The 15,462-nt window shown below is 37.8% G+C and overlaps 1 protein-coding gene across 4 annotated transcripts in view; it reads left to right on the forward strand.

Moving 5' to 3' along the window:
• The window catches only part of TBC1D15 (TBC1 domain family member 15), a 110,232-nt gene that overhangs the window by 46,997 nt on the left and 47,773 nt on the right, over positions 1–15,462 (forward strand). For all 4 annotated transcript variants that reach the window (XM_036930809.2, XM_057486881.1, XM_057486882.1 and 1 more), the window contains exons 2-4: positions 1,950–2,048; positions 2,464–2,538; positions 6,867–7,005. In XM_036930809.2, coding sequence (XP_036786704.2) covers positions 1,950–2,048; positions 2,464–2,538; positions 6,867–7,005 — 313 coding nt within the window. The remainder of the gene's footprint in view (positions 1–1,949; positions 2,049–2,463; positions 2,539–6,866; positions 7,006–15,462) is intronic.

Here is a 15,462-nt window from a genome sequence, read left to right on the forward strand (position 1 = left end):
TGTCAGCTGTGAGAAAAAAGTCCTTTCCTGCTTGCTGGATGCCTTGCCCTTGTCCGCTGCCTGTGTCAGTTACCCACACTCCTGGAGCAGCCACTGGGTTAATCCCGTAAGCTGCTGTGGGTGGGGTCTCCATCAGAGTAGCGTGGAGCCCTATGGGGATTTGCAGGTACGCCAGTTGCGCTACTCTGCAATAGCGGTGCCCCTGCCCGGCAGCTGTGTGCCAGCAGTGGCCTTTGGGTCTGGCCCGGGCGGCTGTGCTTCGGGCTGGGATTCCGGTTGGCTCCTGGGAGTGTGGCTGCTCCCTCTGGCACCACTACAGGTGCACACAGGCCTCTCCCGCATGGACCTCTCCCTTGCTCCTCTGGAACCACTGCCCCTGTTTCGCGCGGGCTGCACCCAGGCTGTTCGGTCGCTGCCGTGGTGGGCTCGCATGAGCTGTTCCTGGTCCCCTCTGGCACCACGGCCCCTGATGCACACTGCCACTCTCCCACTACTGGGCCGGTGTGTCAGGGTCTGCACCAGTTGGAGGAACAACTGGCAGGCTGCCTAGTGTCGTGAGGGACTTCAGAGCTGCGCTGCCGCCCCAGGGTTTTGGGCGCCTATTGTTTCCCGGATTCCCAGCTGCCGGCTAAGTGTGCCGGGACGACTTCGTCCAGCTGTGGGGTCCCTGTCTCTTTAAGACTTGCAGAAAGCACTCGCTTTTCTTTTGTTTCAGGAGCGCCGGTTGCGGGGACCTGCCCACAGGTTTTGCTTTCCCGTTTCTCTAATATCCAGCACCCTGTGCACCTTGTATCTGTGCTCCGGGTGCAGATTTCTAGAGCTGGTTGTTTAGCAGTCCTGGGCTTTCACTCCCTCCCCGTTCCGACTCCTTTCTTCCCACCGGGTTCTGGGGTGGGGGAGCATTCGGTTCCCGCCTGGTCTCAGCTTGTATCTTACCCCCTTCATGTGATGTTGAGTTCTCGCAGATGTAGATGTGTCCTGGCTGTTTTACTGCATCCCCTGGTTTCTCTTTTAGGAATAGTTGTATTTATTGTATTTTCATAAATATATATGTTTTGGGGAGGAGATTTCCACTGAACTACTCATGCCGCCATCTTCCCGTGATCCACTGAGTAATTTTTGTATTCAGTTGTATTTGCTGTATTTTTGTATTTTATATGATTTTGGGAAACAGAATCTAGCAGATAGCTCTATTCTTTTACATGTTTTTACATATGGAACTATTCAGTAAATATTTCTGAGCTTGAACTGAATTTTGAGTTTAAACTGGTCATTCTTTGAATTCCTCATCAGTACGCTTTAAAATTCCCATATTATTCCCTAAGTTGCTGTGCCACTGTGCTACAAAAACACCAAGATATTTTTAAGAAATATATGTGCTATTATGGAAATAGTTAGAAAGTTTGATTCCTTATTGTATTTCATTTTTCTTCTTCTTGAATATTTTCAGATCCATTTTCAGTTTAAACCCACTTTTTCCTTAATGTTTCTTAAACATATATTTCAAGTGGAACTTATATATTGAGGCACATAGCATTTTAGCCTGACATCTTTGTTTATGTAGGAGGTCAAGATTATAGTTATCACTAAAACAACACACTTTCAGGTATAGCAAAGAAAACGTCCTTCTAGTGTATCTTAGTTTGAAGTGCTCTTAAGATTGAGTTATATTTTTTAATTTTTCTTAAAAGTTTTTTTATTCAGTAAAATGCAGAAATCTTATTGTACAGCTTGATTAATTTTGGCATGTGTATACTCTCATGTAAACATAGCCCAAATTTATGTCAAACATTGTTACTATTTTTTTTTTGGGTATTTTAAAAATAATTTATATAGAAATAATCAAACTTGCTTCAAGCGTTATAGGAAAACATCCCAAGTTTTTAAAACAAATATTGAAATAATGCTGAGGAAAAATGATATCAGTAATCTTATATTTGCTATTTCAGATTGTATATGAACAGGAAGGAGTCTATATTCATTCATCTTTTGGAAAGACCAATGACCAAGATAGCTTGATTTCAGGAATATTAAGTGTTTTAGAAAAGGTATGTTTCTAGTTAATGATTTTATTTAATAATTGTTTGTGGTAGTGGTTCATCTTTGGGCCATTATCAACAAGTTTGAATTTCATGTGTAAGATAAAATTATGTAAGTGAACAGTGGTTGGAAATTTAGCATGAAAATGATAGAAATAAAATACTTCAGATAAGCTAGTAAAATGGCATGGAGTACTATAAAACTTACATGAAATTTGCAGTAATTTTTATTTATAAAAAAGTAAGTAGAATTTAAAAATCGCTAACATTTGCTGTCAAGTAGTGGTTTCATATGATAGTGTATATTTAAAGTGCTAATATTTAAGGGGTTAGAAATTTCATTTTGGGTTCATGGAATAAAAATGGGTGACTAAGACTAAGATATTGTTAAATAGTAAATATTGTTCATAATTTCTTTCTCTAGGATGCCGAAGTAATAGTGGATTGGAGACCATTGGATGATGCATTAGATTCTTCTAGTATTCTCTATGCTGGAAAGGTATCTAAGAAATAAAAATGTGTGACCAAAGAAATGCCATTTTAAAAATCACAGCTTTATTGAGATATAATTCATAAATCATAAAATTCACCTTTTTAAAGTATATAATTTAGTGGTTTTAACAAATTTACAGCGTGCTGCAGCCATCACCAATATCTAATTTAAGAACATTTTTATCAGTCCCCAAAAAAGAAACGTTACCTTTTAGTAGTCATCCCTTATTCAACTTAACCCTAGTCCCTTGCAACCACTAATCTTATTTTCTGTTTCTGAGCATTTGCCTATTGTGGACATTTCATCTAAATGGAATTATACAATATGTGGTCTTTTGTGGCTGGCTTCTTGAACTTACTAGCAAAATGTTTCAAGGTTCGTGTTACAGCACCTGTCAATATTCTGTTCCTTTATTATCTTTTGGCTGAATAATGCTGCATTTATGGATATACAGTAGGTCTCACCTTATCCATGGGGGAGATGGATGCCTAAAACCACAGATAGTACTGAACCCTGAATATACTATTTTTAATCCAATTCATATATACCTGTGATAAAGTTTAGTTTATAAATTAGGTACAGAAAAAGCTTAAGGACAATAATGATAAAATAGAACATTTATAGCAGTGTGCTTTAATGAGAGTTCTGTGGGTGTGCTCACCCTCTTTGTGAGAATGTGAGGCGATAAAATCACTAAGTAATGAGATGAAGTGAAGTGAATGATGTAGGCGTTGTGATGTAGCGTTAGTATACTATTGACCTGATGATGGTGTGACAGAGTAGGATTACAGAAGAAGGATCATCTGCTTTCTGACCATGGGTGACTATGGGTAACAGAAACCATGGAAAGTGAAACTGGTTAAGGGGAGATTATAGCACATTTTGTTTATTTCTTCATCATTTGATGGATATTTGGGCTGTTTTCACTTTTAGGCTAATATAAATAATGCTGCTATGAACATTCATTGCAAGTTCTATGTGGACATATATTTTTTCTTGGAAACCTCAGAGTGGAATCTTGGGTGGAATCTTGGGTTGTATGATAACTCTGTGTTTAACAGTGTGTATTATGTGTTGGCTTCTGTCCATGGAAGGTAGAGATTTAACACTATTTTATCTCTAATATTACCTTGAACCTCTTGCTCCATTCTCCACATTTCTTCTCAAACACTCAGATGATCTAATTTCATCTTTTTTAGAGAGGTTTCTCCCGAAGTCTTATTACAAGCTCATTCTGAACTGTTTGCTCTTTTTGTTTGCTGTGTAGCAGTAATCCTAGGGATTCTTTTTGCCTCTTTCCCGTACTTTTTTTTTTTTCTCTTTCCCATACTTAATTCCCATTTGCTGTATCTTATGCCACCTTCTGTTTTGGTTTACTCCTTTGTGTTGGTGCAGCTCAGTGCTTCCTGAGAAAAAGTGTGCATGGGAACAAAAACATTTATTTTTGTAGACTTTTCTGTCCTTATTTTGAATTGATAGCTTGGCTGGCATCATTAGTTTATAGTTTGAAGATAAATTTTCCCACATATTTTTAAAACTTATCATCCCAGGTTTGTCTAGTTCCCCTTATTGATGTTAAGTTTAATGCATTTTGATTCCTGATATTTTGTATGTGTATTTTTCTTAGAAGCTGTTAGGATTGCCTCATCGTGCTGGATGTCCTGGTAGTGCGCCTTAATGGTCTTTTTTCTATCCATCATTCTGGATACCTGATGGGCTCTTTTAATGTGGAGACTTGTGTCTTTAGTTCTTAGGAAATGTTCTTGAATTATTTCCGGGATGATTTCTTCTTCCTCTCATTTTCTGCTTTATTTCTGGAACCCTTTAGGCCTTCTTGACTGGTCCTGTCATTTTTTAATCCTTTCTTTCCTATTTTGAATTCTTTGTGAGTGTATGTGTGTATGTTCTACTTCCTAGGAAGTTTCTTCAATTCAGTACTTCTCTTGACTTTGGCATTTTTCTATATTTTGAATTTCTAAGACATCTTACTGTGAGTGCCCCCTTTCCAACCCCTTTTAAAAATAACATCCTGGTCTTTGTGGATGTTATATCCTTCCTTATTTCTAAGGAGTGTAAGGGCATCTTTTTAGATGTTCTCATCTTTGTATAGACCACTTCCTCCAGTTGACTTTTTTATTTCATTGGGACTTTGTCTTTTGTGTAGACCATTGTCTTTGATGTTTGATGATCTTTGAGTATGGTGCTCACATTTAATAGCAGACACAAAAAATTATTTATACTCTCTAGTAAGTATGGGTAGGCTTCGTAATAGGATTCTGGGTGAGCTGGCTTGGCTGTCTGTTTGGAGAAATCCCTGATGTTAAATAGGTCTTTTCTCTTGGGCTAGTCTTTTTGCCAGAGAATGATCTGCAAATTCCTGCCTGGAGAGGGTAAGCCTGGATTCCAGTGTTCTGAGTGGAGGAAGAGAGCTGGGAGTCGGTGCCAACTCTTTAGTTGAACTGAATGTACTTTCAGTTAATTCTCCTGTTCTTAATGTGTCATCCCTTTGCTCAGTGTGCTTGGTTTCTCCTAATCCAGAGATAATGTTTCACCTTCTCTAATGACTAGGCCTCCAGCCTTCTGAAATTTTGTTTGTAGTCCTTTCTTCAGCTTGACCTTTTTCCTGATTTCCAGAAGTACCTGATCTGCTAATTCCAAGCCTTTGTGGAGGGTTGGGTTCTGTAGATGCTTCTTAGTGTTCCCCACTGGTGATGGTAAAGTTGGTAGTGATGGTAGAAGGGGTTGCATTTCTTGAAATTGAGAAAACAGGGAGGGCTCACTGGGAAATGACATTTGAGGAAGGACCCAGAGGAAAAATCACTCTATAATTTTGTTCATAGTTTTACCCCCTAATTTTCTTAGTTTTTCTTGTGCCTTTATAATGTCTTCCTGTTCATACAAATTTTCCTTTTACCCCTCTTTAAAAAGAATTACGGTAGCAATATGTGAATACATTCCTATAAAAATTCAAATAAGAGAAAGTTGAACCCTGTCTCTCATCTGTCTAGTGTGTATCTTTTTAGATCTTTATCTGTACACATTTCATATTTATCAGTCTAGACCTAATTTTCTTGTGTTTCTAATTGCATGTGCTGCATTAGTTGTACTTCATACATTGTTTTGCAACTTTTGTTTTATTTACTAGTATGTATTGAACATACGTAAATATTAACATTTATCAGTCTTTAACCTACTGTGTAGTATCTCATTGACTGTCCCCTAGTTTATCTACTCATTCCTTCGTTGGAGGATATTAGGATATTTCCAGTTTTTTTTTAATGAACTTTTTTTTGACCAGCATTTTTGCAAACAATGCTGCAGTGAAAAATCTTGTATATGCCTTTTTGTGTACATATGTCAGTATTTCTTTAGGGTAGATGACGAAAAGAGAGTTATTGCAGTAAAACACATGCATATTTTGAATGTTAATAAGTGTCATCAGCAGTGAGACCGTTTGGTCTTTCATATTTTTATTTTTAACTGGGGTAAAAAAATGTGAAATCCATCTTGACATTTCTTTGATTGTTGCTGAAGTTGGACATCTTCCTATGTGTTGGTGGCTTCATATTTCTCCTTTGACTTGCTTATTCATAAAATGTGTGTACTCTTCTGTTTTGATATTTGTTGATTTCTACATAAATGGTAGAAGTTGTTTTTGTATTCTGATGTTATTCATCATTTCTCATTTTGGAAACATTTTTGCTTCCTCTTATGTGTGGTATCTTTTGTTGTATCGAAGTTAAACTTCCTGATTTAGTCAAATTTTTAATATTATATTTTAGACTTTTGGTTTAATTCTTTTTTAAAATAGAAATATCTGTAGAACTGTACATGTAGGTGTGCTGTTTGTAGCTTTTAGCTAATTTTGATTAAGAGAAATACAAGGCTAATGATGGCTCACAAAAGTAGCTACCATTGGCTATTTTCCTCAAATAACTAGAAGTCTAGAGGTTTGACGCTATTTGCAGTTGTTCTCTTGCTTTTTCAATCCTGTGGTCATAAGATGGCAGCCATATTTTTAGACATCACAGATGCATTCAAAGCAGGGAAAAGAGGATGAGGGAAGAGGCTTTTATTAAGAAAATAAAAGCATTTTCAGAAGCGCTGCAGTTGCCTTTGCATATATTTCAATGTCACCTCTAACTGCAAGGGAGTCTGGGTAAGCTTTCCTTGTCTTTTTTGGTAAAGATGTGCAAGAGAGAAAAGGATAGGAAATTCTGTTCCCACTAGTAATGTTTGCCACAGCCTACAAACTTAATTTATATAGAATCTGAGGTCTTATTGATTGAAATTAAAATCTATTTTTAGTCCCTAAATATTTTATATTATTTTAGGACTCCAGTTCAGTTGTAGAATGGACCCAGGCTCCAAGAGAGAGAGCTCATCGAGGATCAGAACACCTGAACAGCTATGAGGCAGAATGGGACATGGTCAATACAGTTCCATTTAAAAAGAAGCCACATACCAATGGAGGTATGTAAGTCTTTTGAAATCTTAAACTGATCTGCTACAGTATAATATAAGCAAAAGTGCAGGGGAAAAAACCCTCTTTAATTTTCCTCTGTCTGAAGGGTGATTTGGTGCATCACTCTTATATTTAGTTACATTCCCTTGTCATCTCTTATTTTGTTGGTTGTAACGTCATGAAAAAATGCTTTAGAAGGACCTGCTCTCTTTTATAGTTGTGAATGGCAGGCAATAGAAACATGAAAAAAATTCATGGTTGTCTCATGCAAATTTTTCTTAATCTAGTAGAATTAAAAAATAAATAAAATCATGTTATTTCACCCTTAAGCACCAGGGGGACATGGACTATACCACCAAACCATACTTTTCTAATTTCAGTGTTTTTACTGGGATCTTCACAGTTCATTGCAGTCTCTCCTTTAGATACGTTCAGTGACTATTCTCCTTTATATATATTTAAATCTATGTTTGCTATGTGGTTATTACCTGCTTGTGGATAACAAAAAAAGAGCGAAGCCAACAGCCTGATTCTGGCTAGTCCCTGTATGCTATAGCCAGCCTGTTTGTGGTCTCTTTTAAAAATAGTGAACACTTGGTAGTATTTAAAATTTCTTGTCTATTGATTCCTTTGTGTTTTGATAGCTAAATGAATATTTTATCTCCTAATGACTTTGGTCTGAATTTAGGATTTATCCACATTTACCATATTCAGAAAGGCTGGACAAAGCTTATTGGAAAAATCTCTTGCTACATTTGTGTAGCATTGTTGCTAAGTAAAATTGATTTTTATGTATGGTGTGGGGAATCACTCTCATACAATAGCTATACTTTGTGCGATCATTTCTTGGAAATGTGTCAGTTAAGAAGTAAATACTGTTTCACAAGCTTTTAGTAACAGCTCATGCATGTGTGTCTCTCTTTTTCTTTTTTTTTTCTTGTTTTGGGATTCCTTTTCTGCTGAAAGGTAATGTTCTACCAGAGCAGTGCAAAATGGTAAAGAAAGATAAAACCTCAGGATTTTACTGTATTTAGCATCTCTAGATTAGACCCTCTGGATTGGTTTATACGAATCACTCTTTTTTGTTTCTTGCTGCCTGATGTTGCTAAATCCTTGAAGATGATAGGCTGCAGGTATGACTGAAGGAGTAGATTTCAGAATTCATAAAAGCAAGAAGCATTGTATATTTGAGAAAGGTATGATGTGACAGTAAAGATCTTTTTTAAGATTAGTGGTTTGCAACCACGAATTTATTTAGGAATTTAGGGAGAAAACACAGATGTAAATACTGCTTGTGTGGCTCGACCCTACACTGTGATTTATAAAGAACCTTTATTTAGTCAAAGTTAAGGAGACATTTTTTTTCCTAATACGTAAAAAGTTTTATGATTGTGCACAGCAGTAAGAACTACATGGAACAACATGGCCCAGTATGCATACATATGCATATATTTAACAGAACAAGGAGTTATAAAGTCCATTGCACTGTTCTGTCCCATCCCATTTCATCTCATTCCATCTTATCTTAGACTCTGCATCTTATTCAGTTATGTTCCATCAAAATTCCTTCTGAAAGGAGACATTTTCTGAGCTTGATGTTTTAGAATTCAAAATTACGCCATTATGAAACATTTCCTATATTTTTAAAAAGCATTTTTTCAAATGGAATTTTTATTTTGTTTATTATAACCTTCACATTTTTACTTTCTACTTTTTTTTTTTTTTGATTCACAAAGGGAACTTGGGACAAACCTTTAAAAAACTGACTATTAAAGACTAACTTTTACTTCTTATGAGTTTCTATTGCTAAATCTTTATTTTTGTATACCAGATGAAATGTTTTGAAAATACATCTTCCCAGAACAACAGACTGCCATCATGTTCTGAAAATCTATCCAAATAAAATGTCATGTCCTTGACGTTAATTCTACTCAAGACATATGGAGACTTACTGAGCTGTTGTGTTTTACTCCTCTGCTATTATGTCAGTTTTTCCATGTTCATATGTTGGAGATTTTTTTTTATGTGTATTTGGTACTATAGTAAAGTTCATTGAACTGATTAGTTTTATTTACTTTCCTTTAAGGAGAAAGAAGGAAATTTTGAGTTAACTCTTGGATTCTGTTAGTTTTCCTTTGTAACCATTTCTGTTCCCAGCTAGCTCTTGGTGGTAGACCAAACTTCAGATGACTTTGTTGACGTATTACTAGATTCTTCATTTAATTGATGCATCTTTGATACCTACTATGTGCTAGTCTCTCTTCTAGGCACTCTCTTCTAGTTACAAACAAAATAAAGTTCCTGTTCTCAATCAAGCCTATGTTCAGGTTAAGGGACTTCTAGAATTGACTTGCACGACTTGCAGTGTTTCTCTCATCTACTATCAGAGCCTTAAGTGAGAAAATATGTTAGGCATTTTCTATTGGATTTGTTGTTGTTGTTGTTGTTGTTATCATTAATCTACAATTACATGCAGAACATTATGTTTACTAGGATCCCCCTTCACCAAGTCCCCCCCACAAACCCCATTACAGTCACTGTCCATCCGTGTAGTAAGATGCTGCAGAATCACTACTTGTCTTCTCTGTGTTGTACAGCCCTCCCCATGTCCCCGACACATTATACATGCTAATCATAATGCCCCCTTTCTTTTTCCCTGCCCTTATCCCTCCCTTCCCACCCATCCTCCCCAGTCCCTTTCCTTTTGGTAACTGTTAGTCCATTCTTAGGTTCTGTGATTCTGCTGCTGTTTTGTTCCTTCAGTTTTTCCTTTGTTCTTATACTCCACAGATGAGTAAAATCATTTGGTACTTGTCTTTCTCTGCCTGGCTTATTTCACTGAACATAATACCCTCTAGCTCCATCCATGTTGTTGCAAATGGTAGGATTTGTTTTCTTCTTATGGCTGAATAATATTCCATTGTGTATATGTACCACATCTTCTTTATCCATTCATCTACTGATGGACACTTAGGTTGCTTCCATTTCTTGGCTATTGTAAATAGTGCAGTGATAAACATAGGGGTGCATCTGTCTTTTTCAAACTGGGCGCTGCATTCTTAGGGTAAATTCCTAGAAATGGAATTCCTGGGTCAAATGGTATTTCTATCTTGAGTATTTTGAGGAACCTCCATACTGCTTTCCACAATGGTTGAACTAATTTACATTCCCACCAACAGTGCAGGAGGGTTCCCCTTTCTCCACAACCTCGCCAACGTTTGTTGTTGCTTGTATTTTGGATGGTGGCGATCCTTACTGGTGTGAGGTGATACCTCATTGTGGTTTTAATTTGCATTTCTCTGATGACTAGTGATGTGGAGCATCTTTTCATGTGCCTGTTGACCATCTGAATTTCTTCTTTGGAGAAGTGTCTGTTCAGCTCCTCTGCCCATTTTTAAATTGGATTATTTGCTTTTTGTTTGTTGAGGTGCGTGAGCTCTTTATATATTTTGAATGTCAATCCTTTATCGGATCTGTCATTTATGAATATATTCTCCCACACTGTAGGGTACCTTTTTGTTCTATTGACAGTGTTCTTTTCTGTACAGAAGCTTTTCAGCTTGATATAGTCCCATTTGTTCATTTTTGATTTTGTTTCCCTTGCCTGGGAAGATATGTTCATGAAGGAGTCGCTCATGTTTATGTCCAAGAGATTTTTGCCTATGTTTTTTTCTAAGAGTTTTATGGTTTCATGACTTACATTCAGGTCTTTGATCCGTTTCGAATTTACTTTTGTGTATGGGTTAAACAGTGATCCAGTTTCATTCTCTTACATGTAGCTGTCCAGTTTTGCCAGCACCATCTGTTGAAGAGACTGTCATTTCCCCATTGTATGTCCATGGCTCCTTTATCATATATTAATTGACCATATATGTTTGGGTTAATGTCTGGATTCTCTGTTCTGTTCCTCTGGTCTGTGGCTCTATTCTTGTGCCAGTACCAAATTGTCTTGATTACTGTGGCTTTGTAGTAGAGCTTGAAGTTGGGGAGTGAGATCCCCCCCCACTTTATTCTTCTTTCTCAGGATTGCTTTGGCTATTTGGGGTCTTTGGTGTTTCCATATGAATTTTTGAACTATTTGTTCCAGGTCGTTGAAGAATGCTGTTGGTAATTCGATGGGGATTGCATCAAATCTGTATATTGCTTTGGGCAGGATGGCCATTTTGACGATATTAATTCTTCCTAGTCAAGAGCATGGGATGAGTTTCCATTTGTTAGTGTCCTCTTTAATTTCTCTTAAGAGTATCTTATAGTTTTCAGGATATAGGTCTTTCACTTCCTTGGTTAAGTTTATTCCTAGGTATTTTATTCTTTTTGATGCAATTGTGAATGGAATTGTTTTCCTGATTTCTCTCTCTGCTAGTTCATTGTTAGTGTATAGGAATGCCACAGATTTCTGTGTATTAATTTTGTATCCTGCAACTTTGCTGAATTCCGATATTAGTTCTAGTAGTTTTGGAGTAGAATCTTTAGGGTTTTTTATGTACAGTATGTTGTCATCTGCAAATAGTGACAATTTAAGTTCTTCTTTACCAATCTGGATTCCTTGTATTTCTTTGTTTTGTCTAATTTGCCGTGGCTAGGACCTCCAGTACTATGTTGAATAACAGTGGGGAGAGTGGGCATCCCTGTCTTGTTCCCAATCTCAGAGAAAAAGCTTTCAGCCTCTCGCTGTTCAGTGTGATGTTGGCTGTGGGTTATCATATATGGCCCTTATTATGCTGAGGTACTTGCCCTCTGTGACTACTTTGTTGAGAATTTTTATCATGAATGGATGTTGAATTTTGTCCAATGCTTTTTCAGCATCTATGGAGATGATTCTTCTTTTTATTTATGTGGTGGATGATGTTGATGGATTTTCAAATATTGTACCATCCTTGCATTGCTGGGATGAATCCCACTTGGTCATCGTGTACGAGCCTTTTGATGTATTTTTGAATTCGGTTTGCTAATATTTTGTTGAGTATTTTTGCATCTACGTTCATCAGGGATATTGGTCTGTAATTTTCTTTTTTGGTGGGGTCTTTGCCTGGTTTTGGTATTAGGGTGATGTTGGCTTCATAGAATAAGTTTGGGTGTATTCCCTCCTCTTCTAATTTTTGGAAAACGTTAAGAAGAATGGGTATTATATCTTTTCTGTATGTCTGATAAAATTCCGAGGTAAATCCATCTGATCCAGGGGTTTTGTTCTTGGATAGTTTTTTGATTACTGATTCAATTTCTTTGCTGGTAATTTTGTTTAGATTTTCTGTTTCTTCCTTGGTCAGTCTTTGAAGGTTGTATTTTTCTAGGAAGTTGTCCATTTGTTCTAGGTTTTCCAGCTTGTTAGCATATACATTTTCATAGTATTCTCTAATAATTATTTGTATTTCTGTGGGGTCCGTCGTGATTTTTCCTTTCTCGTTTCTGATTCTGTTGATGTGTGTTGATTCTCTTTTTCTCTTAATCAAAAGTCTGGCTAGAGGCTTATCTATTTTGTTTATTTTCTCAAAGAACCAGCTCTTGATTTCATTGATTTTTTTCTATTGTTTTATTCTTCTCAATTTTATGTATTTCTTCTCTGATCTTTATTATGTCCCTCCTTCTGCTGACTTTGGACCTCATTTGTTCTTCTTTTTCCAATTTCGATAATTGTGACTTTAGACTATTCATTTGGGATTGTTCTTCCTACTTTAAATGTGCCTGGATTGCTATATACTTTCCTCTTAAGACTGCTTTTGCTGCGTCCCACAGAAGTTGGGGCTGTGTGTTGTTGTTGTCATTTGTTTCCATGTATTGCTTGCTCTCCATTTTAATTTGGTCGTTGATCCATTGATTATTTAGTAGCATGTTGATAAGCCTCCATGTGTTTGTGAGCCTTTTTCTTTCTCTGTACAATTTATTTCTAGTTTTATTCCTTTGTGGTCTGAGAGGTTGGTTGGTAGAATTTCAATCTTTTAGAATCTACTGAGGCTCTTTTTGTGACCCAGTATGCAGTCTATTCTCGAGAATGTTCCATGTGCACTTGAGAAGAACGTGTAATCTGTTGCTTTTGGATGTGGAGTTCTATAGATGTCTATTAGGTCCATCTGTTCTAGTGTGTTGTTCAGTGCCTCTGTGTCCTTACTTATTTTCTGTCTGGTGGATCTATCGTTTGGAGTGAATGGTGTGTTAAAGTCTCCCAAAATGAATGCATTGCATTCTATTTCCTTCCTTAATTCTCTTAGTATTTGTTTCACATATATTGGTGCTCCTGTATTGGGTGCATATATGTTTATAATGGTTATATCCTCTTGTTGGACTGAGCCCTTTATCATTATGTAATGTCCTTCTTTATCTCTCGTTACTTTCTTTGTTTTGAAGTCTATTTTGTCTGATATTAGTATTACAACACCTGCTTTTTTCTCGTTGTTGTTTGCATGAAATATCTTTTTCCATCCCTTGATTTTTAATCTGTGCATGTCTTTGGGTTTGAGGTGAGTCTCTTGTAAGCAGCATGTAGATAGGTCTTGCTTTTTTATCCATTCTATTACTCTGTGTCTTTTGATTGGTGCTTTCAGTCCATTTACATTTAGGGTGATTATTGAAAGATATGTACTTATTGCCATTGCATGCTTTAGATTCGTGGTTACCAAAGGTTCAAGGTTAGCTTCTTTACTATCTTTCTGTCTAACTTAACTCGCTTATTGAGCTATTATAAGCACTGTCTGATGATTCTTTATTTCTCTCCCTTCTTATTCCTCCTCCTCCATTCTTTACATGTTGGGTGTTTTATTGTGTGCTCTTGGTGTTTCGTTTGACTACTTTTGTGGGTAATTGATTTTATTTTTTGCCTTTAGTTATTATTTGGTTGGTCTTCTTTCTTTGCTGAGATTTTATTTCCTCTGGTGACATCTATTTAGTCTTAGGAGTACTCCCATCTAGAGCAGTCCCTCTAAAATACCCTGTAGAGGTGGTTTGTGGGAGGCAAATTCCCTCAAGTTTTGCTTGTCTGGGAATTGTTTAATCCCTCCTTCATATTTAAATGATAATCGTGCTGCATATAGTATTCTTAGTTCAAGGCTTTCTGTTTCATTGCATTAAATATATCATGCCATTCTCTCTGGCTTGTAAAGTGTCTGTTGAGGAGTCTGATGATAGCTTGATTGGTTTTCCTTTGTTGGTGACCTTTTTCATCTCTCTAGCTGCCTTTAAAATTCTGTCCTTGTCATTGATTTTTGCCATTTTAATAATTATGTGTCTTGGTGATTTCCTCTTTGGGTCCCTCCTGTTTGGAGTTCTGTGTATTTCTGTGGTCTGAGCGACCATTTCCTCCCCCTGTTTGGGGAAGTTCTTAGCAATTATTTGTTCAAATACACTTTCTATCCCTTTTCCTATCTCTTCTTCTTCTGGTACCCCTATAATGCGGATACTGTTCCTTTTGGATTGGTCACACAGTTCTCTTAATATTTTTTCATTCCTGGAGATCCTTTCATCTCTCTCTGTATCAGCTTCTGTGCATTCTTGTTCTCTGATTTCTAATCCATCAATGGCCTCTTTCATCTCATCCATTCTGCTTTTAAATTCTTCCAGAGTTTGTTTTATTTCTGTATTCTCCCTCCTTAGCTCTTGCATATTTCTCTGCAAGTCCATCAGCATGGTTGTGACCTTAATTTTAAATTCTTATTCAGGAAGATTGGTTAGGTGTATCTCCCCAGGTTCCTTTTCAGGGGAGACTGTCTGGGTTAATCTGGTCTGTATCAAATTCTTCTGCTTTTTCATGGCGATAAAGATAGTCGTGGGTAGTTGGCACGTGTCAGCTGGGAGAATGTCCCTTCTTGCTAGTTTGTGGCCTTCCTCTCCTGGAAGAACGGCGACCTGTAGCGGCTTGTGCTGGGCAGTTGTGTGCAGACGCGGTTTCTGATTCTTGCCCGGCCGCTCTGAGGGAAGCTCCCCCTGTGGTTGCTGTGGGCGTGGCCTCTCCCACTATGGCGGGTCGCAACAGAGTTGGATCGGCGGGAAGCTGTTTATTGCCGTGAGGGGCCTCGGAGCTGCGCTGCTGGCCAGGGGGTTGGGGCACCGGGAGTTAATTGTGCTGGGACGCCTCCATCTAGCTGTGGGGTCCCTGTCCCTTTAAGAGTTTCAAAAAGCATTCGCTTTTCTTTGTTCCAGGGGCGCAGGGTGTGGGGACCCTCTCGCAGTTTTTCTGTTCTGATTCTCTAGTATCCAGCACCCCACGCACTGTGTTTCTGTGCTCCGGTGGGGATGGCTGGGGCTGGGTGTTTAGCAGTCCTGGGCTCCCTCTCTCTCCCTGCTCCGACTCCTCTCCTCCCGCCGGGAGGTGGGGTGAGGGGGGGCTCGGGTCCCGCTGGGCTGCAGCTTGTATCTTACCCCTCTCGCGAGGTGCTGGGTTCTTGCAGATGTAGATGTAGCCTGGATGTTGTCCTATGTCTTCTGGTGTCTCTTTTCGGAATAGTTGTATTTGTTGAATTTTCAAAAATATATAT

Source organism: Manis pentadactyla, chromosome 10, assembly GCF_030020395.1.
Source record: "Manis pentadactyla isolate mManPen7 chromosome 10, mManPen7.hap1, whole genome shotgun sequence".
Lineage (NCBI taxonomy): Eukaryota > Metazoa > Chordata > Mammalia > Pholidota > Manidae > Manis > Manis pentadactyla.